This window comes from Peromyscus leucopus, chromosome 13 (assembly GCF_004664715.2).
Source record: "Peromyscus leucopus breed LL Stock chromosome 13, UCI_PerLeu_2.1, whole genome shotgun sequence".
Lineage (NCBI taxonomy): Eukaryota > Metazoa > Chordata > Mammalia > Rodentia > Cricetidae > Peromyscus > Peromyscus leucopus.
The window spans coordinates 4,723,910-4,750,802 of record NC_051074.1 but is presented as its reverse complement, the minus strand read 5'-3'; the positions used below and the strand labels follow the sequence as shown (position 1 = coordinate 4,750,802).

The 26,893-nt window shown below is 44.3% G+C and overlaps 1 protein-coding gene and 1 pseudogene across 4 annotated transcripts in view; both read right to left on the bottom strand.

Moving 5' to 3' along the window:
• Window positions 1-26,893, bottom strand: part of LOC114697897 (UDP-glucuronosyltransferase 1-6) — a 104,137-nt gene that overhangs the window by 47,938 nt on the left and 29,306 nt on the right. The window contains exons 1-2 of one of the 4 annotated variants that reach the window (XM_028876295.2): window positions 11,144-11,347; window positions 6,464-7,322 (exon numbers count right to left, since the gene is read on the bottom strand). The exons of 2 other annotated variants lie outside the window; for them this stretch is intronic. In XM_028876295.2, the coding sequence (XP_028732128.1) occupies window positions 6,464-7,321 (858 nt within the window). In that variant the 5' untranslated portion in view covers window position 7,322; window positions 11,144-11,347. Of the gene's footprint in view, window positions 1-6,463; window positions 7,323-11,143; window positions 11,348-21,173; window positions 22,089-26,893 lie in introns of those variants that run through there. One more of the 4 variants, XM_028876296.2, reaches the window with a different exon arrangement.
• LOC114697837 lies at window positions 17,607-18,386 on the bottom strand (annotated as a pseudogene).

Below are 26,893 nucleotides of genomic sequence, written 5' to 3'. Positions count from 1 at the left end.
TCAGATGGCTATGGAGAGGGGTGGGAACAGACCTGCTCTGTGAGGGTACCTATTCCATTACAGAGGCTTCTTCACTAAATTACCTCAGTGGTACTTTAGTCATATATTAACCAGGCAGAAGAGAATAGGAACAAATACTTACACCCTTTAATACCTCCTGGGACACTAAAGGTTAAAAAATTAGTTAAAAATTAGCTAAGTTGGGTTGTACAGATGGGTCAGCACTGGCTGTTCTTGTAGAAGACTGGGTTGTGTTTCCAGACCCTTCATCAGGCGGTTCACAGCTGCCTTACTCCAACTCCAGGGGATGCAATGCCCTCCTCTGGCCTCCGGGGCACCCACGCCACAGACTCTCTGTCTCTCTGTCTCTGTCTCTCTCTGTCTCTCTGTCTCTCTCTCTCCACACACTGAAACATTTTCTCTTTGAAAATATTCATTTCTAAAAATGAAAAAGACAATTAAGAAAATGGCAACATGTATCTGACAAAGACAGTATTTAGAATGTACGAAGAGATGTCACAATTTAAAATAAGTAAAACAATAAAAGCGAATAGAAGATCTGATAAGACAGCCGTCTGGAAATGTGCTCAGGAACACAGAAAGCCGTGCAGAGCACACAGCATTGCCAGCCAGGAAGAAGAGGTAACCACACTCACTGAGATGAACTTCTAGCACACTAGAAAAGTCTGCTAATAGCACATGTTAGCAGGAACACAGAGTAATCCAAACTCAAATAGAATATTGTGAGGTCTATAAAATGGGGCAACTGCTTTGGAAAGCAGCTTGGTAATTTACTGGGGAAACGTGGGATTCCGCAATCCCACCTGTAAGCATTTACCCAGGAAAATGGAAAGTGTATAGCCTGAGGAAAACCAAAATGAGGTATTAGAACAAAGCACCCACGAATTGTTTGTGAAGAGGACCAGTGGGAGGTGAGGGAGGGGCTGTAACAACAGAGGATCCAGAGGGTTGGCAGTCAATATGAACAAAGTCAATATGAGCAAAGAGCAATATGAACATGAAGCAATATGAATGAGCAAAGAGCAATATGAACATGTGTATGAGACAATCAGAGTGAAGCGCCATTGTTGGGCACATGAACACATGGGAGCATGTTCCTCAGGGCAGCAGGAAACAACCACAAGGTGGAGTTAGACATTTTTAAAACTCCCCACAAAGGAGGTCTAGGGCCAAGAGGCTTCATGTGGAAATCAGAAATCCTACATGTACACAATCAGCTCCAGTTCTTCACAACAGTGGGAGAGGAGAGAACGTTCCCAATTCATCCTACAAGGCCAGAGTTAGCCTGCTACCTCACAAAGATCAAATTGTTTTATTGAGGTAAAACTCAGCATACGAGTGCTTTCCATCAAGCCTGACTCCTGGAGTTCAACCCCAGAACACACACGGTGACAGAATTAGTTTCGGCAACTTGTCCTCTGATGTCCACATGCACGCCCACAGCGTGTGCACCCTTACGCTACACTAAATAATTACTTTTAAAATGTATGAACCTTCCAATGTCTTTCCTGAATATATGCACATAAATCCTCAGCAAAATAATGTCAAGCTGAATCTAGTAGCACACAGGAAAAGTTACGATAGGGTAAGTAGTAATGTCCCCAGAAAACGTAGGTGGCTTAAGATCAACCGTCTTATTACACTCTGTCACAGAACAAAGAAGAAGCCACACTTTGATCTTAACAGACACAAGAAATGCATTTGACAAAACCAGCAGCCCCTGTATAGTAAGAATTATGAAACCAATTAGTGACAGTCGGAAACTGTCACAATGTTTTAATCTGAGAATCTACCCAAAATCTCTAGTTATAACATGTAAGGGTAAAGTGTGAAATGTTTTTCCTCCAAGACTGGGAACAAAGAAAGGACGTCTTCCTTCCTCATACACTCTAACTAGGCAATTAAGCAGCAAAAATAGATAGAGGAGGATGGATGGATAGATGGATGGATGGATGGATGGATGGATGGATGGATGGATGGATGGATGGATGGATAGATAGATAGATAGATAGATAGATAGATAGATAGATAGATAGATAGATAGACAAATAAATAAATAAATAAACAAATGAATGAATGAATGAATGAATAAATAAATAAATATCCTCCAGGGCTGGAAAGGAAGAAATATAGATCTCTATTTGTGGCTGGCATGATCTTCTATTTAGAAAATCCTAAGAAATCCACTACAAACTTTGGCAATAAATAAATCCAGCCAGGTTACAGGGTATATAACCAATATCCAAAAATGGATTATATTTCTGTACACTAGTAATATGCAATTCAAAATTAAAGTGAAACAACCCATTGAAAAGCACACCAAGAACTGAAATTGCAGGGATAGAGAGACGGCTCCGCACTCCAGAGCACTGGCTGCTCTTCAGAGGACCAGACTTTGGTGCCCGGCAACTCTGTCAGGGGACTCAGAATTGACTGTTACTTCGGCTCCGGGGATCTTACACCCTCTTCTGGCTTCTGCTGGCACCCACCCACACGTACACACACCTCCACACAGACGCATGCACAGATGCTCATAGATAAAGTATCTCCATCACAGATTAAAGTGTGAGCCTTAAATGAGAAGTACGAAAGAGTGTTGAAATCTCTTCAAGAGGACCCAAACACGCCAAAGAACACCCCACATTCACAAAACAGAGCCTTTGATGTTGTTAAGGCGGCAGCGTTGGGGATGTGGAGGAAAGCTAGGGCGATGGCTCACGAGGTAGAGCGCTTATAGAAGCAGGCCTGGGGACTGGAGTTCAGATCCCTGGAAGCCACATACAAACCAGATGTGGACGCATACATCTGGAACCCGGCACACCTACAGAGAGATGGGAGGCAGAGACAAAAGAATCTAAAGGGCTCGTGGGCCATCTAGCCTGGCATCTGCAGCAGTGAACAACAGGAGATCCTGCTGGAACAAAGCGGAAAGGATGACCTCTGACCTCCACATGGGCATCATTGGGCCTACACCCACATGCACTCTGGCCCCCACATGGGCACTGTTGGGTCTACACACACATGCACTCTGACCCCCACATGGGCACTGTTGGGTCTACACACACATGCACTCTGACCCCCACATGAACACCACTGGGTCTACACACACATGCACTCTGACCCCCACATGAACACCGCTGGGTCTACACACACATGCACTCTGACCCCCACATGGGCACTGTTGGGTCTACACACACATGCACTCTGGCCCCCACATGGGCACTGTTGGGTCTACACACACATACACTTTGACCTCCACATGGGCACTGTTGGGTCTACACACACACACACTCTGACCCCTACATGAACACCACTGGGTCTATACCCACATGCACTCTGACCCCCATGTGGGCACCATTGGGCCTACACCCACATACACTCTGGCCCCCACATGGGCACTGTTGGGTCTACACACACATACACTCTGACCCCCACATGGGCACTGTTGGGTCTACACACACATACACTCTGATCCCCACGTGGGCACCATTGGACCTACACACACATGCAAGGAACCACATGCACACACATACACATCTCTTACACACGTACACACATAAAAAAGGAAACTATGAAGAAAAATAATCTGGTAAGAGATGAATACGTCCGATGCACACGTTACAACTCAACCACAACTGCAGAAACATCTAGAGATGTGCAATGGCCTTGATGTCCCCTCCTCCAAACAAGACATGGAAATGGCCAAGAAGCCATTGAAAGCGTGGTGACCATTGAGCCATTATGGAAGAAAGCAAAATCTCTGAGATAGCATTCAGACCTACTAAGATAGCTACACATTTTAAGTGGGAAATAACAAGAGTTGGCAAAGATGCTGAGAAGCTGGAAACTTCCTTTCATTACTGGTGGGAATATAAAATGGTGAAGCAACTTTGAAAAAAAAAATCTCAATAATTTAAACATAAAATTACTAAATGGCCTAGCCATTCCATTCCTGAACATATATTCAAAAGAACCAAAAATACATTCAAAGATTCTTACCAAAGTGTTTATAGCAGCACTTTTTTTAATAATGGAAACTATTCAAATTGTAGAAACTCAAATGTCGACAAACTGATAAAATGTAAGCTAGTCATACCCACACTATTATTCAGCCAGAAAAGTGAAATACTGATACCTGCTACAAGGTGGATGAACTTTAAAAACATACAAAGACAGTTGACACAGAAGACTACAAATTCTATTTGAAATGTCCAAATAGGCAAGTCCATGGAGACAGGGGTAAAGGTCAGGCTGAAGGGCTGTCTTTGGGAATGGCTGCTGTTAAATGACGAATCTGTGAACTACACACAAACTGTCCTAGTTCGCTTTAACTGTCGGCTTGACATAGCCTACAGTCACCTGAGAAGGGAGTCTCGATTGAGGGGTTGCCTAGGTCAGACTGGTCTGTGGGCATGTCTGTGGGAGGTTTTCTCGATCCTTAGTTGATGTAGGGGTGCCCAGTTCACTGTGAGCCGTACTGTTCCCTGGGAAGGTGGACCTCAGCTGTATACAAAACTATGAGCCTGCGTGAGCCAGCACGCAGCTTCCCCCAGGGCTCCTGCTTGAGTTCTTATCCCGATTCCCCTCAATGAGGGACCGTGACTTAGAAATGTAAGCCAAAGAAATCTTTTCCTCACTTAAGCTGCTATTGGTCAGTGTGTTTTATCACAGCAACAGAGAAAAAACCAGGGCAAAAATCATTAAACTGTAAACATTAAATGAGGGAGTCTATATGGTGTACAAATTATATCTGAGAGTTTTTTGGTTTCTTGTTTATTTTTGTTTTTGGCTTTTTTGTAACTCACTTAAAAGAGAAAGATTAAAAAGATATGTACAACATTTTTACAAACTTGAAGTCATACATCTGATCCAGTATTACCTAAATTATTAGCTAAATTTCTAGCTATTTGGACAGTGATGCTGAATAATGAGTGGGGTCTGGACTCACTCCAGCATTTATAACTGATTAACAGAAAATCGAAGCCAAAGTGTTTTGTAATCTCCAAAGAAAGAAGCCACAAATCACAGGCATTGTAGACACTGGGTTGAATGACCTGCTTTTAAAAGTGCATGAGTAGAATGAGTCAGCATTTGGGTGGGGGTGTGGAACGAGGAGTGGATTTTTAAAAACTCGAGGCTTTATTTTATTCTCTGTGATATACCCTCTCTATCCTCCCCATATCTTCTCCATTTCCCCATCTCCTTCCCACTCTCTCTCCTCCCCTCCCTTCTCTCCTTCTCTGCTCCCCTCTCCCCCTCCCTTTTGTCCATCACCCTCTCCCTCATTCTCCCATTTCCTTTTTTTCTCCCTCCCAGGCTGTCCTTGAGTTCATCACCCACCCACCTAGGCTTTCTGTGTCCTGAGTGCTCAGATTGCAGGTTTGTGGCCCCCTGTTAGACCAGTGCCTTCTTTTAAACAAACAAAAGCACAGAGGTAGCTCTTCCTTCCTTCCCTCCCTCCCTCCCTCCCTCCCTCCCTCCCTCCCTCCCTCCCTCCCTTCCTTCCTCCCTCCCTCCCTCCCTTCCTCTTTCTCTCCCTACATCTTTGTTTCCTTTGCTCTTCTTTTTACTGTGATGGAATTGCACCCTGGGACACATGCTAGGTAAACACAAGTGTGCTCCCATTTAGCTATACCCCAAGGCCCAGATCAGATATTCACAATGTTTACAGCACTGTGCAACCACTAGTCTACCTGGCTCCAAGCATTCTCATCACAGCAGGTGGGAAAGCATCAGAAAGGCTCTTGGGGTCTGTGCGAGGGTTTCTCTCTGATGCAAATCCTAGGTAAAAGACAGGAGTGGCCTGATGCCCTTCAGCGGTTTTGAATTAAAAACTCACATTATTGTTTTCCAAAGTAGTTGCATACCCTAAATCATAAAGAGATGCTTGCTCTGACCACCACATCTTTCTGATAAAGGTCAGAGGGCAAATGACCAGATGTTGGAAGCCACACATATCCTGCCACAATCTTCCACAGTTGCCAATATCCCTTTAAAACTATGCTGACCATGCTTATTACTTAGCTCTGGACCATGTGAAAGCAAGACTTTGGGAGCTATAACCTCTGACCTTTGTTGGCTGACCTCCGACTTAGCGCCCACAAACTAAGCATGGGACAGAGCTGGTTGAAAGGGTTTTGATCTGGATCTGTCCCCTGAGTCAAATTTTCACCTCTGTGGACTAAACGTTTCTAAGGTCACTCAAAGGTTCCGAGACTGTCACCAGATCACTGAACCAAGCATATTTTCTCCTGATGCCAAGCAAGGGCCCTGTGCTCATCCAGCCTCAAGGACACACACCTCGCTACTCTGAGCCTGGCACTCCATTGCCTACCACCATGTCAGGAGAGGCAGCTGATGTCAAATACAGAAGAGGGGGCAGCCGACAAGAACCATATCTGCCTGTGGAGAGATGGCAAACAGAAGACAGGCGTCCACCCACCTGAGACAGTTCTCCCTTCTTCTTACAGTTAGTTCCTCCAATGAAGATCATGTTAGGCATGACTGGCCGGGGGAACTCGAACACAAAGTCATACCGTAACAGCCACAGAGAGTTTTGGTGTAAGGTAGGTAGAGACACGTCTCTCTTGAGGAGTTCTGAGGCGAGGACTTCATACTTTGAATACAGACAATAAAATAAGTAGTTCTCTAAGACGTTAACAATGAAGTTGGCCACCCGTTGGGAGAATGTCATGTGGTCTGAGAATTGGGTGTAGAATCTGGGAACATAGGACACGGGGCTAGGACTTTGTCCATGCATGTGCTCCAGAGAGCATGGGAAACCTCTGAAGAGGTAGACAGAGGGCAGGTTCAGGTACTCAGCCAGGATCACACCACAAGGCATGGCCGGGTCTGTGAACAGGGCATCAAACTTGCTCTCCCTGAGGAAGCTGAGGGTGGCAGAGTCCTTCAGGAGGCTCTGGCAGCTGAAAAAGCACAGGTCGATGATAACCATGTTGTTCCCGTATTCTCTGAAAGGGGCCATCAGCTGTGAACGGGGAGCAAAGTGGTTGTTTCCAAAGGTGCGGAAACGGGTCTGCAGCTCTTCAAGGTCATAGGCCACTGGGAAGGTCTTCCTCTTGTAGTGTTTGGATTCTCCCAAAAGCAAGTTGACTTCTGGCACCAGCACTGTGATGTCATGTCCCCTTCGACTGAGATCCTCCACTATCTCCTTCATGCTAAGCCAGTGGCTTCCGTCCTGGGGGACCACGAGCAGCTTGTCACCTAGAACCGAGCCCCAAAGCACTAAGAAGAGAAACCCTGCAGGAACTCTCTGAGCAGCAGGAAGAAGGCAAGCCATCCTAGAGGAAGTTAAACAACAGCAGTGAACACTCCTGAAGCCACAGGGCTCTGGCTGCTCCCTCTAACACACACGGTGATTTGAATACTCCCCGCCTTCCTCTCCCCTGCTCTGAATCATGCCCTCTACTATAAAGAAAGAGAAATTAATATTTAACCATATAGCACATGGCTCGCTTTCCACAGCTTAACAGCCTTCCTTGGAGATTCTAGGTTTCTTTATCTCCACTAATGGACCTCTCCCTCTCCAGTAGATCTTTGCTACTATTTAAGGACAACCTGGAGGGGGTCTGGGGGCCCCAGCAGACTGCACCTTGTGAGGTCGGTGGAGGAACGGCTCCCTCTCTCAAGGCCTTGACACTTTCTTGCCAACCTTGTTCACAACAGGGAAAAAGCACTAACTTAACAGAGGACATATTCAATGCTCAGAGCAACACAGAGCCCTGTCCTCCTCCAAATTCTTAATCTTCACCTTCTCCTGTGTGTCTGGGTCCATATGGCCCTATCTTTAGAAGGACTCCAGTCTTACTATAGTGGGACCCATCCTAAGGACCTCTTCTTCACTAGCTCCAGCTGCAAAGACTGTGCGACCAAGGTCAACTTGGGAGCTTCTGGGCATTGACTTCACTGTATTTGGGGGAGACACAAGTTAGGCCTTAAGCCCCACCCATCTTCTCACATGGTACAAAGCTCAGAATGCAGTCTGGCCGCCCATCTACCTGCAAGAAACTGAGGGCACTGCCCAAGCAGAGGATATTTCTAGTGACCTTTGTAGCTTTTGAAAGAAAACTACAATTAGCTACTGCTAGTCCAACTGTTCACAAACTATGGGATTTAGAATTCCTTCATGGTAACAAATGGTGGAAAATGAGGATAAGTTTAGTTTAAAAACTTAACTGAGGGGTGGGCTGGAGAGATGGCTCAATGGTTAAGAGCACTGACTGCTCTTCCAGAGGACCTGGGTTCAATTCCTAGCACCCACATAGCAGCTCACAACTATCTGTAACTACAGTTCCAGAGGACCTGACACCATCACACAGACATACATGCAGACAAAACACCAATGCACATAAAAGAAATAAATCTTAATGAAAAAGAACTTAATTGGGTGTCAGGGATATAATTCAGATAGTAGAGTGCTTGCCTAGTCAGTAATCCTTGCACCAGGGAGGTGGAGGCAGAAGGGTCGGAAGTTCAAGGTCATTCTCAGCTACATGGAGAGTTTGAGGACAGCCTGAACTACATGAGTGTGTCCCTCAAAAACAGGAGGGGGCCCAGAAGATAAGGCTCAGCAGTGAAGAGCAACAACTGCTCTTCCAGAGGACCCAAGTTTGATTCCTAGCTCCCTCACGGCAGCTAAAAACTGTCTGTAAATCCAGCTCCAGAGCTCGGATACCTTCTTCCGACCTCTGTGGGCAGTGCATGCTCACGGTGCACAGATTTGCATACAGACAAATGCCCATACACATACAATTAAAATAAATAGGATCTCAAAACAAATTCATAAAAAAGAACTTAAGAGGATTTTATTTGCAATTCTAGAATCAGTTGGCACCTCAAATAAAGTGAGTGCAGCATTGAGCCAACCTGGGAGACAACCGCCAAAGGCCTTCACAACCCTCGGCATCACGCTCTTCACGCTGTTCCGTGGGTTAATGTAGTCAAGGGGGCTACTTTAGAAATTAAAGTTGACATTCCCAGACACACACAACCAAATACCTCCTAGTTAACTTATACAAACAAGAATAAACCCATTTTGCTAACATAGTCTGTTGGGGGACAGAAATCTGTCAAAGACTGGCCTTGTTTGATGTTTTCTCAAGTCCATTTAATGTCTGGCCTCCTGGGTAGCAGGTGGAATCCCTAATTTCCTTCATTTGTTCTATTGCAATGTCACATGCCCTGCAGCTTCCAGAAAATTCTACAGTATCCTTAGGAGAAGATGCTCTTGGAAAAAGGAAATAACCGTTCTGGTGCTGCTATGAGAACAGTGTGGCCTTTCACATGTCCTAAAATGGGCTCAAAAAGCCATAGGACTCCTAGATTGTATTTTGAAACCTGTTGTTTGATATTAAGGGTAGATAAACATTCCGGCTAATGGCCCAAGCCTTTTTTATTGATACATGCCATTGATCTCAATGACAGAGCCCCGGAGAGTGAAATCCACAACATCGAACAAATATGATGATCATGTTCCAGTAACAACAGAGTTCAGGTCACATGTGACCAGAGGTGTGCAGCTTTCTAAGCCTCCTTGTGCTGATTTAAATGAAAATGACCCTGTAGGCTAATAGGGAATGGCACTACTTAAAAGGATTAGAACAACCTCATTGGAGGAAGTGCGTCAGTGGGGGTGGGCTTTGAAGTTTCAGATGCTCAAGCCTGGCCCAGTATCTCTCTCTCCCTGCTGCCTGCCAATTCAGATGTAGAACTCGAAGCTCCTTGTCCAGCACCTTGTCTGTCTGTGTGCCGCCATGCTTCGAGCTGTGATGATCATGGACTGATCCTCTGAACTGTAAGCCAGCCCCAGTTAAATGTTTTCCCTTATAAAAGCTGCCATGGTCATGGTGCCTCTTCACAGCAAAAAGTCGGAACTAAGACACTCCCCCTAGACGACATGCATAATAACCAAGATGTCAGCTCTGATCATCCCCTTTCCTTGAGGCTCTGCTAGTGTCCCATCTGTGATAGCTTCCCTGGTAAGCCCATGGTCAAACAGCCCAGCCTGTCACTCTGGAGCGCCTCCCCTTCTTTGCCATCATTATCTCACCTACTGGTCGAGCCTGACCCGAGCTCTGTTGTTGCTGGAACATTGTATCTCTTTGACTACCAGGAGTGTGCACCCCTCGCAGGGCCCATCAACACTCCTTTCACTTTCTATTGCCTCTGCAGCGTCCAGATCAGTGTCTGGCATACAGGAGGCTCTCGGTTATTTGTTTGTGGGAGAATGGACTAGCTTTGGGGCTGCCTATCCATTTTATCTGTGCGCTTCATTTTCATTCACGTCGTAAAAGTTCACTCAAGGAAGAGCAGGCCCAGAACCAGCTCCCTTTTGAGGAACTCGTCACTGACTCTTGGACACATGTATAAAGGAAAAACCAACTGTTATGTATACACTCATTCACACAGCACTTGTGTTACCAGACTGAGGAGGGGGGTCCTCCCACCCAGCTGGTATGTATGACTCAACTCCGGCACTTAGGGCACTTAGCGGAGTTGACGAAGTCCTCAAGTGCAGGGCTCCGTCCCACAAGGCTGTCTCCCGTTTCAGACACCCACAGCTCCTGGACTGCCACAGGCCAGCGGCTCCTTCCCTGGGCTCTGTACGCTCTCTTAGGACCGCTCATGGAACTGGCATTACTCAGCTAGAGGCTATGACAGTAGGTGTCAGCAACAGTGCAGCAAGACACAGACGGAGACGTGCAAAGGGTGTGGGGGCGGGGCAGTTCCCTTCAGCGGCCTGGCAGCTCCCCAGACCCATTCCCTCTGTGCGTCCACGTGCTTCATTATGCAATACACGGGCTCGATCACACTATTGTTGACCAGTAATCAGCCCAACCCTCAGCCCTTTTCTTGGTCCGTCCCTCTAACCTCAAAGCTCCCCTCCTTAGAAACTTTACAAAAGTCTCCCTTTAACATAAGCTAAAAAAACAAAAAAAGAAAACAGCTTGTTACAAATAATGAACCAATCTGATTTTTTTTTTGCCCTCCCTCCCTCAGGAAATTACAGGCATCTGTGAAACTCTGGACAGGAAGTCAGGACAAAGACCCGTCTATTCCAAATTCTGTATTATACTCTCACAACACATAATCTGTTACTTGCCTTTAAGATAGTAAGGTTAGAGAAGCGTGCTTGTCGGTAGCACGTGATGAGGGCCCCTGCGGAAGAATCAGAAATCCGGTAGTCGGCTTTCAGTCAGCCACCATCATCCAGTGAAGCAATTCAGCCCCTGAACTCCGGGTTTCCCAACCACCACTGAGGAGGGAGGGGCATGTTCTGCCTGAGCCGCACTCTGCTGAGGGCGACCAGGGAGTGGAAAGCAGGCTGTCCTGAGAGAGGGTGTTCTTTGCTTCACAGAACTCGCTCGCCAAGACCTTGTCACGCACATGCATACTCTGACTTGCCAGAGCTTGCCTTAACCTTGGCACCCTAGTGTGATGGGGCTCAGGAAAGCAGATTAAAAGGGCTGTCCTAAGGGCAAGGCTGGTCCCAGGAACACAACCAAGATGACAGATCTTTGTTTAAGACATACAAAGATTCCACTGAGTCCAGGCTGGGGAGAGGCATCTTCAGGGATCTTTTTATTCAGAATGAAAAGAGACAACGCGAGGTGCCCACATCCTGGCTCTGTCTACACAGCAGTGAGAAAGCCCTCCCCAGAGACTCACAAAGGAAGCGCACTGCAGTTCTGTCCTTCCTGAGAAGCTGAGCAAGGTTCGTTCCACAACAGCAAGCACTCTGGAGGAAGAAAGGCTTTAAGAAAGTTGCTATGGTTTGGGAGAAGTAAGAGGAACTGCAACCTCAGATTCTTTATGTACACACACACACACACACACACATCTTACTGAGAGGCCCATGGCCTGCGTCCTTCTGCTCAGAGTCCTGGGTGCTGGAAGGAGGAAGTCCTGCTCCTGTTCCCAGCAGGCCCAAAGGGACATGGTTGAAGGCAGGAGGAGGGCAGGAGAGAAAATCCAGGAGCTGTCACAGAATAGCATCACCAGAAGGGTGCCTTGCAAACTTTGACTCACGAGATTTGACTCAACTATTTCTTAGACTGCTCTGTGCATGTGACTGTGTGTGTGTGTGTGTGTGTGTGTGTGTGTGTGTGTGTGTGTGTGTGTACATGCGTGCACACAGACACAGGGGTGTGCAGGTGTGGGCATGTGGGGAGTGTTTTCATACTTGGCATTAGAAAAGGGAGTCTGGTATGACTGTTACTCTAAGTTTGAACCCTGAAGAACTGCTGCCTGGGAGGCCAGTGCTGCCGTGGGAGGTATTACAGGTCTCACCACATTCTGCCTGAGTGTACAGGGAAAGGTCAGCTTTCACCCAGGATTTCTGAAGAACAAACAACTCTGACATGGGGCACGCACCAGTGGAATGAAGGGATGGACTCTGGGAAGGAACCAGTCTCTGTGGATAGTGAGCAGATGTCCCTACCCCACCCCACCCCAAAGCAAGTGAAGGACACCTGGCATTTGGGGTAGGGAGGAGGTCTGAAGGTTTGCAGGGGATTTCCATGGCAGGACCTGAGTGCTGTCTGGAAAGGTGAGCCATGTAGAGGAGTTCCCTTCTCAGGTACTCATCTTTCCAGATCCTTCTGATAACTACTGGCCATGGATAAAGGACCCAGCACCTCTAGGATGCCAGAGGACATACAGAACAATTCGAGACGTGAAAAATCTGGATCCAGAACACAAGAACGGTAAAATCAAGTTGATTAATTGCCCCCAGGTTTATCTCTGCTGCTGTGATAAAATACACTGGCAAAAAGAAGCTTAGGGAGAAGGGCTCATTGTCACTCATAAGTCCAGGTTCCAGTCCATCATCACAGAGAGGTCAAGACAGCAGGGCAGAGAAAAATGAATGCATACATGCTTAGTGCTCAGGGAGCTTTCTCTACTTCTGTACAGCCCAGGGACCCAAACCAGGAAAGGATGCTGCTCACTTTCAGATTGGATCTCTTCCCATCAGTTCTGGCAGCCAAGACAATCCCCCACAGACATGCCCATAGGCCAACCCAAGCTAGATAATCCAGGTGATTCTCGGTTGTATCAAGTTAGTAATTAAACTAACAGTCATGCTAATGTTTTAGTACAGATCTGTATAATTGTAACCACATAGCAATATACTCCATTCAATTCATCAAGTTACATAAACAGTTCATGCAATGTTAGATCCTGAGTTTGGACCCCGACATCTACATAAAAATCCAAGTGTAGGGATGGGAGGAAGCCCTGAGTGAGTGATGTCCCTAGTGAATGTGTATCTTCACATGAGCATGGCCTGGGACCAATTGGCCCATGGTAAATTGGCAAAGCCATTATCTATATGGGACAGCTAAGAGGCAGAGAACCTCATATGACTTCAGCTTTGTTGTGTGTGTGTCTGTCCTGTCTTTATTTTCTCACAGCCACCCCTAGCCAGGGTTCGGGTCCCCAACCCTCAAAGGAGGCAGCATCCAAGCACCACAGCACAGACCTGTGATCCCAGCGCTGGGGAGGCAGAGGACAGAAAGAGTCCTGAGGCTCACCAGCCAGCAGCCTAGATGAATCGGTGAGCTACAGGTTCAGTGAGACTGTGACTCAAGAAGATGTAGTGCAATAGAGGAAGACATTTGATGTTGACTTCCATTTTTACACACACACACACACAACAACAACAACACACACACATGTACACACAAATATATACACACACATACACCACACATGCACACCACATACACACATGCACACACACACCATACACACAAACACACACACACACCACCACCACATATACATGGACACACACACACACACACAAATACACACACACAACTACACAAATACTTTCCTCTAGGCAGTGTTTCCTTCTTATCAGACACAGGATCCAGGCTATAAATCCTGTTCTCTAGTAATATGAAACCTGTGTAGTTTTCCAAGAGATAACCTCACCTGAAATGGGATGAAGAAATAAATAAATCTAGATGTCACTCAGTGAAAATTTACCTTTTACTGATACTATGCCCCTGGTCTTAATTAAAGGGCTAGCTTTGAGATCTGAACACTTCATAGTGAAGGTGCCTTGCTTCCTACTTATCTATCAATAACCTTACATATAGAAGACCTTTCCCTTGTATAGATCCTCAGCAGATACATAAAATCATAGACATACAAAAACAATACTTATCTGTAAAACTATGGCTCAAAGCACTTATATTTTATAGGTCCACAGATATAAAATCATATATAGCTTTTGTATCTATAAACACAGGAGTGGTGCAATGAGCCACTAACATCACTGCTGTTCAGAGAGTTCCAGGTCCCACCCTGGGAAAGAGGGCAGGGGTGCAGGCACGGCCTGGGAGTGCTTGGCACTTTATTAATGGGGAGGGGAGGGGAGGGCAGAGGAGGGAAGAAAGACCTTTGAGCTGACTCACCCTCCTAAGATCTTGCCATCTGCAACTCCCTTGCCAAAACAGAAAGGCTCGCTTCATGGTTTCCAACTTTGTTTACGTGTGTGGGTGTTTTGCCTACCTGTTTCTCTGTGCACTACTTGTATGCCTATTGCCCTTAGAGGCCAGAAGAGGGGCACCAGATCTTCTAGGACTTGAGTTACAGATGGTGAGCAGCTGTGTGGTTTCAGGGAATTTCCAGGTCATCTCTCCCACCCCATTCCTCATTTTGATACAACTACATCTGTAGTCCTCTAACCTTGTAGAAAGACAATTATTTCACTTTGTCTAAAAAGTCATTTCCTCTCATAAAAATATGTCAATTTATGAGAAAATATGTCCCAGTTACAAGGTCTGCTGGACCTTGTAGGTTGTCAGAACAATAGATAACAAAGAACAACCCACCCCTAACCAATCTGTACACTGAGATAAGACACCAAAGATTAGGTACAATGTACTCACCAAGAATGTTATGCTTGTATTTATCAAGACATTTTTACTTGAAAGTGATTGCATCACAATTTAAACGGCCTGAACCAACACTATTATTTCACAACGTTTTAGAGTTGTGTGCTCTAGCAAAAGGAAATCAGCGCTATAGATTTCAGAAGAGGAAACTGTTCATATGTCACTATATGCCTAATGCCTTTTAAAATTAATCAGAGATTAGGAATGTGGCGATACACAAGATACACAAAATGCCAAAAGCAAAGCTGTACTTCATCGATGACCACTTCAAAATAGAAAAGGAAAATCAACCATTTGTACCATAACTTCTCCCAAGCCAATAAAATACCTAGGAACAAATTGTAATAAAAAGATATGTGCTTTTTATTACAACAGACATAAAATAAGATCTGAAGCAGTAAAAAAATCAGACTAATTCTGAATAGAATGATATCAAAGAAAACCCCTGCTAATGTTTCTCAAATTAGACAAAAATATATTTCATATGAAATTAACAGAGCCTTAGTGGTATGCTGGGATTTTTTTTGTTTGTTTGTTTGTTTGGCTGGTTGTTTTTTAGAATTCAATAAAACCATTTTAAATTTTAAGGAGGAAAGGGTATTCTGGAGCTCAACAAGGAAATTTAGAAAAATGAAAGTCCAGCTTAGGAACATATCTCCCAGACACTAACTTACTATGAAGTGTCTTAATCAGGATAGGTTCTGATCACACGTGGATAAGCCAGACAGTGGGACAAGAAAATAACTGAGTAGCAGATGCAAGGAATTAGGAAAATTAAATACAATAAATAAGCATTTCAGTTTAGAGGCCAAATAATGGAACTAACAGTAAATAGCACTAAAGCTGTCCTTTGAGAAAACACGTACCATGTACCCTTTACACTATAGTTTAAAAATCTCTTGCCAGAAAGTAAAATAAAATTGTCAACAGTGGAGGAATCAAATGCTTTAACCAGAGCATGGAGAAAATGTGTATACATGTTTGGCTGGTAAAGAAATTAAAAAGCTGAAGCACAAATGTTATCAAAGATAAATTTCTTTGATTTGATTCCTCCAAAGGAAAAATTCCAAATGGGAAAAGATGAAAAGCCATCAGTGGAGAAATACACAGAACATATAACAATGCTAAGCATTAGTATGCCTAGTCCTCAGGGAGTTCAAAGGAGCTCATCATTAGATACTCCTGTCTTGGTTACAGCATGTGAATACATAGCTCACGAAAGAAGACATGGGAACAACAAACATGCCCCTGAAAGTAAGCAGTGAGAACTAAGGTGTGTGCTATGTGGGACGATTTGCCCAGAAAAGTCAACAGACTTTAGAAGCTAGATAATATTAAGATTTGGAGATGATATGAAAGGACAAAAACTCCCACAATCTCTTCATGTTAGTGTGAAGATTTGAAATTAGTTTCTCAAACATGTTAAAAATGAAGAGGTGTGTATACCACCCAACCTACCCACCTTACACTCTATGGGGATAAGCCAAGTGTGTGGAAACACTGAATGTATGGAGAGCATTTAAGAGTACTTCACATAGTCTCATTCTTAAAAAGCAAAAGTTCAGAAATCTCTATCCACACTGGCTGATCAAACAGAACTGTAATGTCACCAAAATAGAAACTTTTATCATTTAAATGGGAAATGTCAGGAAGTGCCTGGAATAATGTCTAGGACTTACTGGAAAATAAAAAAGAAAAAATAAAGAATATTAAGCTAACCCTGACACTGGATTCTATGTTAATTTCATGTGCAATGATTTACATTAGGCATGTGCAAGCATGCAAGACTTGAACAACACTCTTAAGACTGCTCCCATATGGAATAACTCAGAATTCAAGCAAAGAAGTTTTCTTCGCATTCTGGTTTTTGCTATTATTTTTTCAGAACAGTAATAAGAAAGGACGCCAAGAAATGATAGATGACTACATATGTTTATCAGTAAGGACAGATTTATAAAATCTTCAGGTTTACATTTAAAAAAAAACTGACATGAAGTGATTCTGAACCAGAAATCCTAATTTCAGTGAATGTAAATGAGAAGATACAGTTGAATACAAAATTTCTTCTTTCTCAATGTCCAGAGCCTGATTCACCGGTGTCTTAGGGTTTCCATTGCTGTGTTAAAACACCATAATCAAAAGCAACTTGGGGAGGAAAGGGTTTATTTTGTCTTACACCTTATGGGTACATCACTGAGGGAAGCCAGGGCAGGAACCTGAAGGCAGGAACTGAAGCAGAGGCCATGGAGGGGTGCTGCTTACTGTCTTGCTCCTCATGGCTTGCTCAGCCTGTTTCTTATACACCTCAGGACCACCTATCCAAGGACAATGAACTGGGCCCTCCTAAATCAATCTCTAATTAAGAAAATGCACTAAAGACTTGCCTACAAGCAAACCTTATGAAGGCATTTTCCCAACTGAGAGTTCCTTTCCCCAACTGATTCTAGCTTATGTTAAGTTGATATAAAATTAGCCGGCACAGTAGGGTTACTAGAGATTAAGCTCAGGGCCTCACGCATACTAGGCAAGTATTCATGAGGGAGCTGTAGCCCTAACTCATGAAGGAGAGATAATACACCTTGAGCAGTGGCCTTCCCTGACGGCAGCTGACTCCACCAATGAGTCAGGGACATCACAAGTTGGGCATCACAAGTCTGGGGACTCCGATACCACATCTGTGTGCACAGCCAAACCGACACGTGGCTGAAGAGGTCATGCACTGTGACAGGTATCTGAGACGGTTTTGAAAAACCGAGGGCACAAACTACATTCCCCCATGCAGTGGAGAGGTTCCCCACTCATTCTTTGACAGTCACAGTGTCTGTGAATCTCAAACGAGCTCTGGGGACATAAGAAATAGGACGGGGTCATTGAGGACCCTCCTTAAGATGGCAGCAAAATATTCCCCTGTTGAAGACCATGCATGGGAGTGAAAAATCCTAGGCAGCAGTCACACCATACTTATCAAAAGGATCTAGAAACAGAGCAGCAAATGAATTCTGCTTTAAGTACTCACTAACTTCTTGTCATTAAACAAACTCTTCAGTGCAAAAAAAAAATTCAAAAATACCATTCACTGGACTCATTAATAGAGAAAAGTCTACTATCTTTCCTGTGTCTTCCCTTGACAATAAAATCTTGAATCTGCAGTCCAAATCCCCCAGAGTGTGAGAAATTGAATAGGACTTCATCATAACGTTCAATGATTGTCCCACGTGCTAACTCACCTCTGACATGACTACCACCACCCCCTGTGGAGGAGTTTCTCCACAACCATCTGCATGGTGAACCAGTGGCTCCCATCCATGGGCACCACCAGCAGCCTGCCTGCCTGGGCAAAGCCAGAGGCCAGCAGCAGACCCACACACAGAGGAAGGGAGGCTGGGAGATCTGCAGGAGCCATGGGAGAAGCAGAGCCCAGGGGAATCCAGCTTCTGGGTCTTTGCTGCTCTGATTTTTTTGGGGGGTGGGGGCGGGAGGGGGAGGAGGAAGAGTACAGGGACAAACCTTCCCCTGTGGAGGGCATGCACTCACTGCACATCCATCAAGGCACACTCCCTGACAGTGGGTAACCAATAAGAGCAATAACAAATGAGCAGTCTTCATTGGGCTGCCAATTGTATGTTTACCTGATCGAGAAAGCTTAAAACCTTTAGCCCTGGACAGAGGCATGCAATGTTTCATCAGGCAATTTAAAAATAGCTATGAAGAAATGTGTGTGACTCCACAAGTATCCCAAAAGTAGGGGAAAGTGAGTTTTGAAAAAAGCTTGCATTTCTGGAACTGGTTTCAAAGCAAAATGGGTGTGATTTCTTCAGACTGCCACACTCTTTGCTCAGAAAGGAAATGCTGCCTCTGCTTCCAAAGTGTGAGGGGAGGATCCTTAGCCTGAGTGCACACCCGCATGCATGTATGCATACACGCACACATGATCGCACACACCACAGACAGTGAAACAACTTTTCTCCCAAAGGATATATCTGCATCACAGTCTTTCATTTACCACTCAAAGAACATTGTGAAAGAGGGACCACCAAGACCGTAAGAGACAGAATACCAGGAAATCTGCTGTGAAACTGTCTGGCGTAAACGAAACCGGAACAATGGCAATATCAATGGACAGGCTAATGTGGAAAAGAAATTTTCACAGGGTCCTAGTGCTAGACAAAGAACTACAGGCCACTAATGACTACTGAGAGCTGGAGGGTTAGCCTCTCCCAGGCATGAGACCTTTATTGGTTGTCCAATACAAAGTGGTCAGCCCTGAAACCATATACACACAAACAATGAAAACAGACTCAGCAGGCTCTATTTGTATATTCGTGAAACACACACACACACACACACACACACACACACACGAAACAATAATAATCAAGAAGAAGAGGCTATCAATTTGAGAGTGGAGGTATGGATGGGGTTGGAGGAAGGAAAAGGAAAGGGATAATAATATAATTCTGTCTCGATTAAAAATGTAAGCAAAAAAAGCTGATCCAGAAAAATTATCACTGTTACAGGAATTAAAAACATTCATACATAAGATGGTGAAAACACTCAGACATTTGAGATTCAAACAAAACAAAACAAAACATGTTGAAGTCTTGAAAATTTTAAGAAAAAGTTACCTTTTAAAGCAAAGGAGAAAGTTAGCCAATTTGGACTCCCACAAACAAAAACAGTGGGAAAAAAAAAGAGCACATATTTGAAAGGCTGTGTGCCACTATTCCTGAACTTCGGAGGAGGGTAATTGGTAACATCGGCTACCAGATGTGAGTGTGCTATTGTCGGTTACCAGATGTGAGCGTGCTATTCGCCCCAGAGGGAACTCAAAGGACTCAACTGGCCAGGGAAGCAGGCGCTGAAGACTGAAGCGGATAAGCAGAATTTTTCATGTTCAAAATTAATGAAATGCTGCTCCCGAGGTTCTGTACTCCTGAGAGGAGAGCAGAATTAGGAAATGCTCAGAGTTTAAGAAGGGACTAAGGATGACTAGTCCTGGAAGTAAACGTCGATCGATATTAGATGGTTAAAAAGACAGAGGTACATCTGAAACAACACACTGTGGTGAAAAGGTAAAGGGGGAGGGGAGAACACAGAGTGGGAGGTGGATTGATCAAACCATATTGTATACATTTATGAGGTCTCTCTCTATATATATATATATTCACATATATAACAAAAATAACATTAAATTTTCAAGTATTAGAAGATGGCTATCACTTACTGAAAGGTGAAAAAGGAAGATGAAGAATCTTATGTCCAGACTGACGCTGGATCTTATTTTAAGAAAAGAGTTCTGAATGTTTAGAACTACACATACTATTTGTGAAATAATTCCTCAAAACTAAGGAACATACAAAACTCTTAGGGGCACTTTTTAAAAGAAGAGGTAGAATACAGGAATGAGCAAAATGAAGCTTCATTTCTTACTGTGTTTCTCACTCTGTTTCAAAAACAATGCAGGTTGGTGATTATGTACAAGAACGTCACGATGCACACACAAATCAAGAAGCACTATTTATACATCACACAACTGCACAACTGTGTGTGAATGGTCAAAAGAATTAGTTGAAGCAAAGAGACTGAAAATGACAAGTGGAAATGACAAACCACAGCTCAGTAAGGAACAACTTCATTGCCCGAAGCCAGGCCTCCCGACCTTCCTTTCCTCTCTCCTTCCCTCCCTCCCTCCCTCCCTTCCTCCCTCCCTCCCTCCCTCCCTCCTTCCCTCCCTCCCCCCATCTCTCTGTATATCTTACTTGCTTCCTGTCTTCATGGCTGGCTGGCAGCTTCCTGAATTCTGGCCCCAGGCATCTCCCTCTCTTCTTCCCTCATTTTCTGTTCTCACTTCTCTCACCTAGATTTTTCTCCTGTTTATTCTCTCTGCCCGCCAGCCCTGCCCATCCCCCTCCTGCCTAACTACTGACCATTCAGCTCTTTATTAGACCAATCAGGTGCCTTAGGCAAGGTGAACGAAATGCAACACATCTTTACATAATTAAACAAATGCAGCAGAAACAAAAGTAACACATCCTTACATTGTTAACAAAGGCAGCAGACACAAATGTAACAAACTTCACATAGATTTTTTTTCTTGTTTATTTTACTCAGCTTCATATAGTTAAAGTAATATTCTGCAGCAGAAACAAATGTAACACATCTTTGCCTAGTTAAAATAATATTCCACAACACCTCTCTTCATGTGCTAAAGGAGAGATAACATACCTTGGAAATCGGCTTTCCCTGGTGGCAGTTGATCCCGCCCACAAAGACCATGTTGGGCATCACAGGTCTGGGGACCTCCAACATAAAGTCAGTGCGCAACAGCCAAATGGACACTTGGCTGACGAGGTCATACATAGTCACTGGGGTCTGGAGAACTTCAGAGGCAATGTCTGTAGCAACTTTGAAAAACTGGTGGCAAAATGCACGCTCCCCCATGTAGGAGAGGTAGTTCCACACTCTCTCTGTGAAAGTCATGGTGTCTGTGAGCTTTGAGAGAATTCTGGGAACATAAGAAGGAGGGCTGGGGCACTGGGCACCCTCTTCAAGATAGTGACACAATATTCCCCTGCCAAAGATGACAGACGGGAGTGACAAATACTTGGCCACAGTTAAGCCGCACACATCAAAAGGATCCAGAAACACAGCATCAAAAGAACTCTGCTTCAAGTACTCCACTAACTTCTTGTCGTTAAACAAATCTCTACAATGTGAAAACAGTAATTCAAAGAAACTTCGGGCTGGACTCACTATGAGAGGAACCAGCCCCTCTGCGGCACCTTTCCATTGAACATCAATAAAAACCTTGAACTCGTTGTTTAAATCCTCGAGGGTGTGAGAAATTGAGTACGTCTTCACTGTCATGTTCAGGGATTTTCCCAGTTGCCAACTCACCTCTGGCACGACTACCACCACCTCATGTCCTTTGTGGATGAGCTTTTCTACAACCGACTGCATGGTGAACCAGTGGCTCCCATCCATGGGCACCACCAGCAGCTTGCCTGCCTGGGCAAAGCCAGAGACCAGCAGCAGACACACACACAGAGGAAGGGAGGCTGGGAGACCTGCAGGAGCCATGGGAGAAGCAGAAGCAGAGCCTGAAGCAATCCAGCTGCAGGAGACTCTGAGCTCTTCTAACACAGGAGGAAGTGGGAGTGAGTTAAATCTGCCTCCTCAGGAGGGCGTGTACTCACACGACTAAGAAACAACAATCCCGGACAATGATTTACTTGGGAGAACAGTAGTAAGTGATCTAACATTATTATGAGATGTACTCGTTTGCTCCCCAGATAAGAAGGGTGTGTGATCTATTTCTTGGACAGAATCAGGCAATGTGAGTTTAGACATAGTTGTGAAGAAATATACTTGACCCTGAGGAGTCCAAAAGTTTTCACAAAAGGAAGCAAAGTTTCAAAGAATCTTACATTTCTAGAATTGGTCTCAAAGCAAAATCTGGACATTTTCTTTAGAGCACCAGACTGTGCTCCCAAGGGATTTGCTGCCACTGGTTCCAAAGTCTAGGGGAAGGGTCCTTAGCCTGGTCCCACCCACAGTCAGTGGTTAGGAACAGCTCTGCCAGATGAGCAATGCCGCTTGTCTTGGTGCATGTGCCGTGAATTCTTGTTCCACTTCCAAACACTGTGTCCTCTGAATTGCTGATGGAAGAGTGACCACGGTCTTCACAGACCACCCCAGGGACTAAAAGGAAGTTGACCATCATCCCAGTTCCAACATCCCGATGTTGTAGACAGTTGCATATTCTATGGAGAGGCCGAGAGCTCTGATGTGAGCCTTCTCAGTTAGTTATCCAGGGGACCTTCTGCACAGATCTCTGGATTTGTCTCCCATGCCACTGCTGCATCTGCATGGGTGTCTCCACCTTGTGGTTGCTGTGAATGGTGCTGACAACCATACCTCATGCAGGTTTTTCTTAGGAATTGGTCCTTTCAGTGTACATTCCCCACACACCCCCACTTCCTACCTCCTAACCCTTCCACCTCCACCCCCCCATCCTTGAGCTCCCAGTTTACCCAGGAGATTTTATCTATTTCCCCTTCCTGGGGTGATCCATGCATTCCCTCTTAGAGTCCTCCTTGTTACCTAGCTTCTCTGGGGTTGTGGTTTGTGGTTATCCTTTGCTTTACATCTAATATCCACTTATGATTAAGTACATATTGTGTTTGTCTTTCTGGGTCTGAGTTACCTCACTCAGGATAGTTTTTTTCCAGTTCCATCCATTTGCCTGCAAATTTCATGATGTCATTTTTTTTTAAACCATAATACTCCATTGTGAAAATGTACTCCATTTTCTTTATCCATTCTTCTATTAAGGGGTATCTAGGTTGTTTTCTGGTTCTGGGTATTATGAATAATGCTGCTATGAACATAGTTGAGCAAATGTCCTTGTGGTATGATTGTGCATCCTTTGGGTATATGCCAAGAGTGGTATAGCTGGGTCTTGAGGTAGATTGATTCCCAATTTTCTGAGAAACAGCCATACTGATTTCTGAAGTGGCTGTGCAAGTTTGCACTCCCACCACCAGTGGAGGAGTGTTCCCCTTGTTCCACATCCTCTTCAACATAAGCTGTCCTCAGTGTTTTTGATGGACTCTCAGAGTCATTTGATTTGCATGTCCCTGGCAGCTAAGGATGTTGAGCAATTCCTTAAATGTCTTTCAGCCATTTGAGATTGTCCTGTTGTGAATTCTCTGTTTAGTTCTGTACCCCATTTTTAATTGGGTTATTTGAAATAACCCAATTAATTTGGGTTATCTTGATAGAGGGAGCCATTATGGGGTTAGGGAGAAACCTGGTGCTAGGGGAATTCCCAAGTACCCACAAGGATGACCTCAGCTAAGACTCCAAGCAATAGTGGAGAGGGTACCTGAAATGACCTTCCCCTGTAATCAGATTGATGACTTTCATAATTATCATCATAGAACCTTCATCCAGTAACTGATGGAAGCAGATGCGGAGATCCACAGCCAAGCACTGGGCTGAGCTCCTGGAGGCCAGTCGAAGAAAGGGAGGAGAGTTTATAGGAGCAAGGGGGGGGGGATCAAGATCATGAGGGTGAAACCCACAGAGACAGCTGACCCAAGCTAGTGGGAGCTCCTGGACTCTGGACTGACAGCTGGGGAACCTGCGTAGGATCAAACTAGGCCCTCTGATTGTGGGCAACAGTTGTGTCGCTTGGGCAGTTGATGGGGCTCCTGACAGTGGGACCAGGATTGATCTCTAGTGCATGAACTGGCTTTTTGGAGCCCATTCTCTATGGAGGGAAACCTTGCTCAGCCTTGATGCAGAGAGGAGGGGCTTGGTCCCACCTTAACTTGATATGCCAGACTCCCCATGGGAGGCCTTACTCTCTCTGAGGAGTGGATAGGGGGTGGGGTGGGGAGGGAGGTGGGGGGAGCAGGTAGAGGGGGGCAGGGAACTGTGGTTGCGTTGGTATGTAAAATGAAGAGGAAAACCTTTTAAATTAAAAAAAAAAAGACTTCTAGTTCATAAGGAAGTTCTGGTGTTCCCTGCTGAGAACCATCAGGCAACTCTTTGGAGGGCTGCATCATTTTCACTTCCCTCCAAGTCTGTATTAGTGTCTGGGTTCCACAGACGCTCTAAAGACATTTTTACCTGTTGTTTCCGTTTGGGTTTGGGGTTTTGTTTTGTTTTGTTTTCTTTTTTCATCTTCATGGTGGTGTGGATAGCATCTTGTAGTTTCTATTTGCATTTTTGAAATCATTCCCACGTCCTGCCTGATCTTGCCAAGACAAGAAAGCAAAGCTTAATTTTGAAAGGCCTAACCCTGCAGTCTCTAATCTTCAGAAACAACCTTGTCTCACTTTCCCGTGAATTACTTGAAAATCTCTCATTCACCGAATACACCCCACTCCAGTATGTGAGAAAAATACCACCCCATTGTCAAGTCTTTAACGTTCAGCACAGCATCCATTCAGAATTGTTGCTCTAACTAGATAGAAGTTTGTTGAGCTGACTTTGGGTCTGGTTAATCTTGGTACAAAATGTTTTTATTTATTTGCAAGTATTTTTAAATAACAAAGTTCATTTAATTTTTTTTTAAAAAATCAGGTATATCACATATTATTTTATGTATTTATTTGATTTTTTGAAAATTATTATTTATGTTATGTATGTTTTGCCTCCATGTATATATGTGGACCACATGTATGCAGTGCCCTTGGAAACCAGAACTTCCTGGGACCGGAATTACTGTTATAAACTGTGATGTGGTTGCTCAGAATTAAACCTGGGTCTTCTGAAAAGCTGCCAATATTCTAACTGAGTCATAGCTCCAGCCCTATAAATTATTTTAAATAATCATAAGGATTTGATAAGTTTGTGATTATCTTAATTATTTTAATATTCAGCATATTTTTAATTCTGATAAGAGTTTTGAAAACTATATTGTTTAATGGAATGCATATGTTTTACTTGATAAAGTGCTATACACATTTTACACAAATGAATTCGTATGTATATCTTGTTATTCTTGATATTCTGCCCTATTATTGTTTTAAAGATGAACAAAGTCTTTTGAAACTCTGAATCAGCCAGTATAAGAATTAAAACACACAGGTCCACTGTTATAAAACACACACAAAGAAACAGAGTGTTTGACCTGAGTTCACTTGACTCCTAATTGAAACAGTTTACAGCAGCAGTACAGTCCAAAGTCTTAAAGGCGGTCTTAGTCAGGATTTATGATGGTGTGATAAAATACCATGACCAAAAGCATCTTGGGGAGGAAAGGATTTATTTCAGCTTTCCACTCCGAGGTCACACTACCTCACCGAGGGAAGGCAGGGTAGGAACTCTGGGCAGGAACTGAAACAAAAGCCATGCCTGAATGCTGTTTACTGGCTTGCTCCTCATGCCTTGCTCAGCCTGCTTTCTGACACCACCCAGAACCAGCAGCCTAGGGCTGGCACCGCCTCCCATGGCCTGAGCCCTCCCACATTAATCACTGATTAAGAAAATGCCCCCCATGCTTGCTTACAGGCCAATGTGGGGACAGTAGTTTCTCAATTGTGGGTCCCTCTCCTCAGATAACTTGAGGTATCAAGTTGACACAACCCAAAGAGAAACTAAATAGTATAATAATGTCAGGGTCCTTTGCATGTTATATGTACCTGATAAATCTTCTAAACTAATAAAGAAATTTAATACCATGGCCAGATAGAACATAAAAGGACAAGTGTATACTTCAACTGCCAATAACCACTTCAAAACCCAAATAAACTAACCTGTACACCATAGCTTTAAAATAATAAAAACCTAGAAATACATTTTAAGGATGAAGATAAAAAATTTGTTCATAATGGACAATTTTTAAGTACAAAATGTTATAATGGGATTAAACAAAATCTAAATACGTAAAATAGAATGCATCTTCCTGACTAATAAGACACTATCAGAAACATACCAGTATTTCTCCAACGTTTGTTTTGATTTGTGGAGCTTCACAACAACAATTTTCAAGCGTGTATTTTTAGTTATAAGTACCAGTGTGTCTGTACGGGTGTGTGTGCAGGTGTGTGAAGGTTCCCACAGAGGCCGGAATCAGGAGTTCGCTTCCTGGAGCTGAAGCTAAAGGTGGTTGTGAGCAGTCTGACATGGGTGCTGGGAGCCAAACCTGGGGCCTCTACAAAAGCAGCACCATCTCTCCACTGCTGAGCTGTCTCTCCAGCTCCAACAACACCTGGTTTTAAGTTTTAAGGGAGAATATGTTATGGGCATCACCAACACCATTTGGAAATCAGTAAGCGTGGGGTTTATACTAAAACTTACTGCAGAGGCCATCAGTGGAAACACAGGGCTGCCCAGGAGTGTGGCAGAGCAGAGAGGCTGGAAGCAGGCAGAGGTAAAGGTGGAAAGTGAAAGCCTGACAAAGATGTGCTGCACGTCCTCCTCAACGAGGGTCA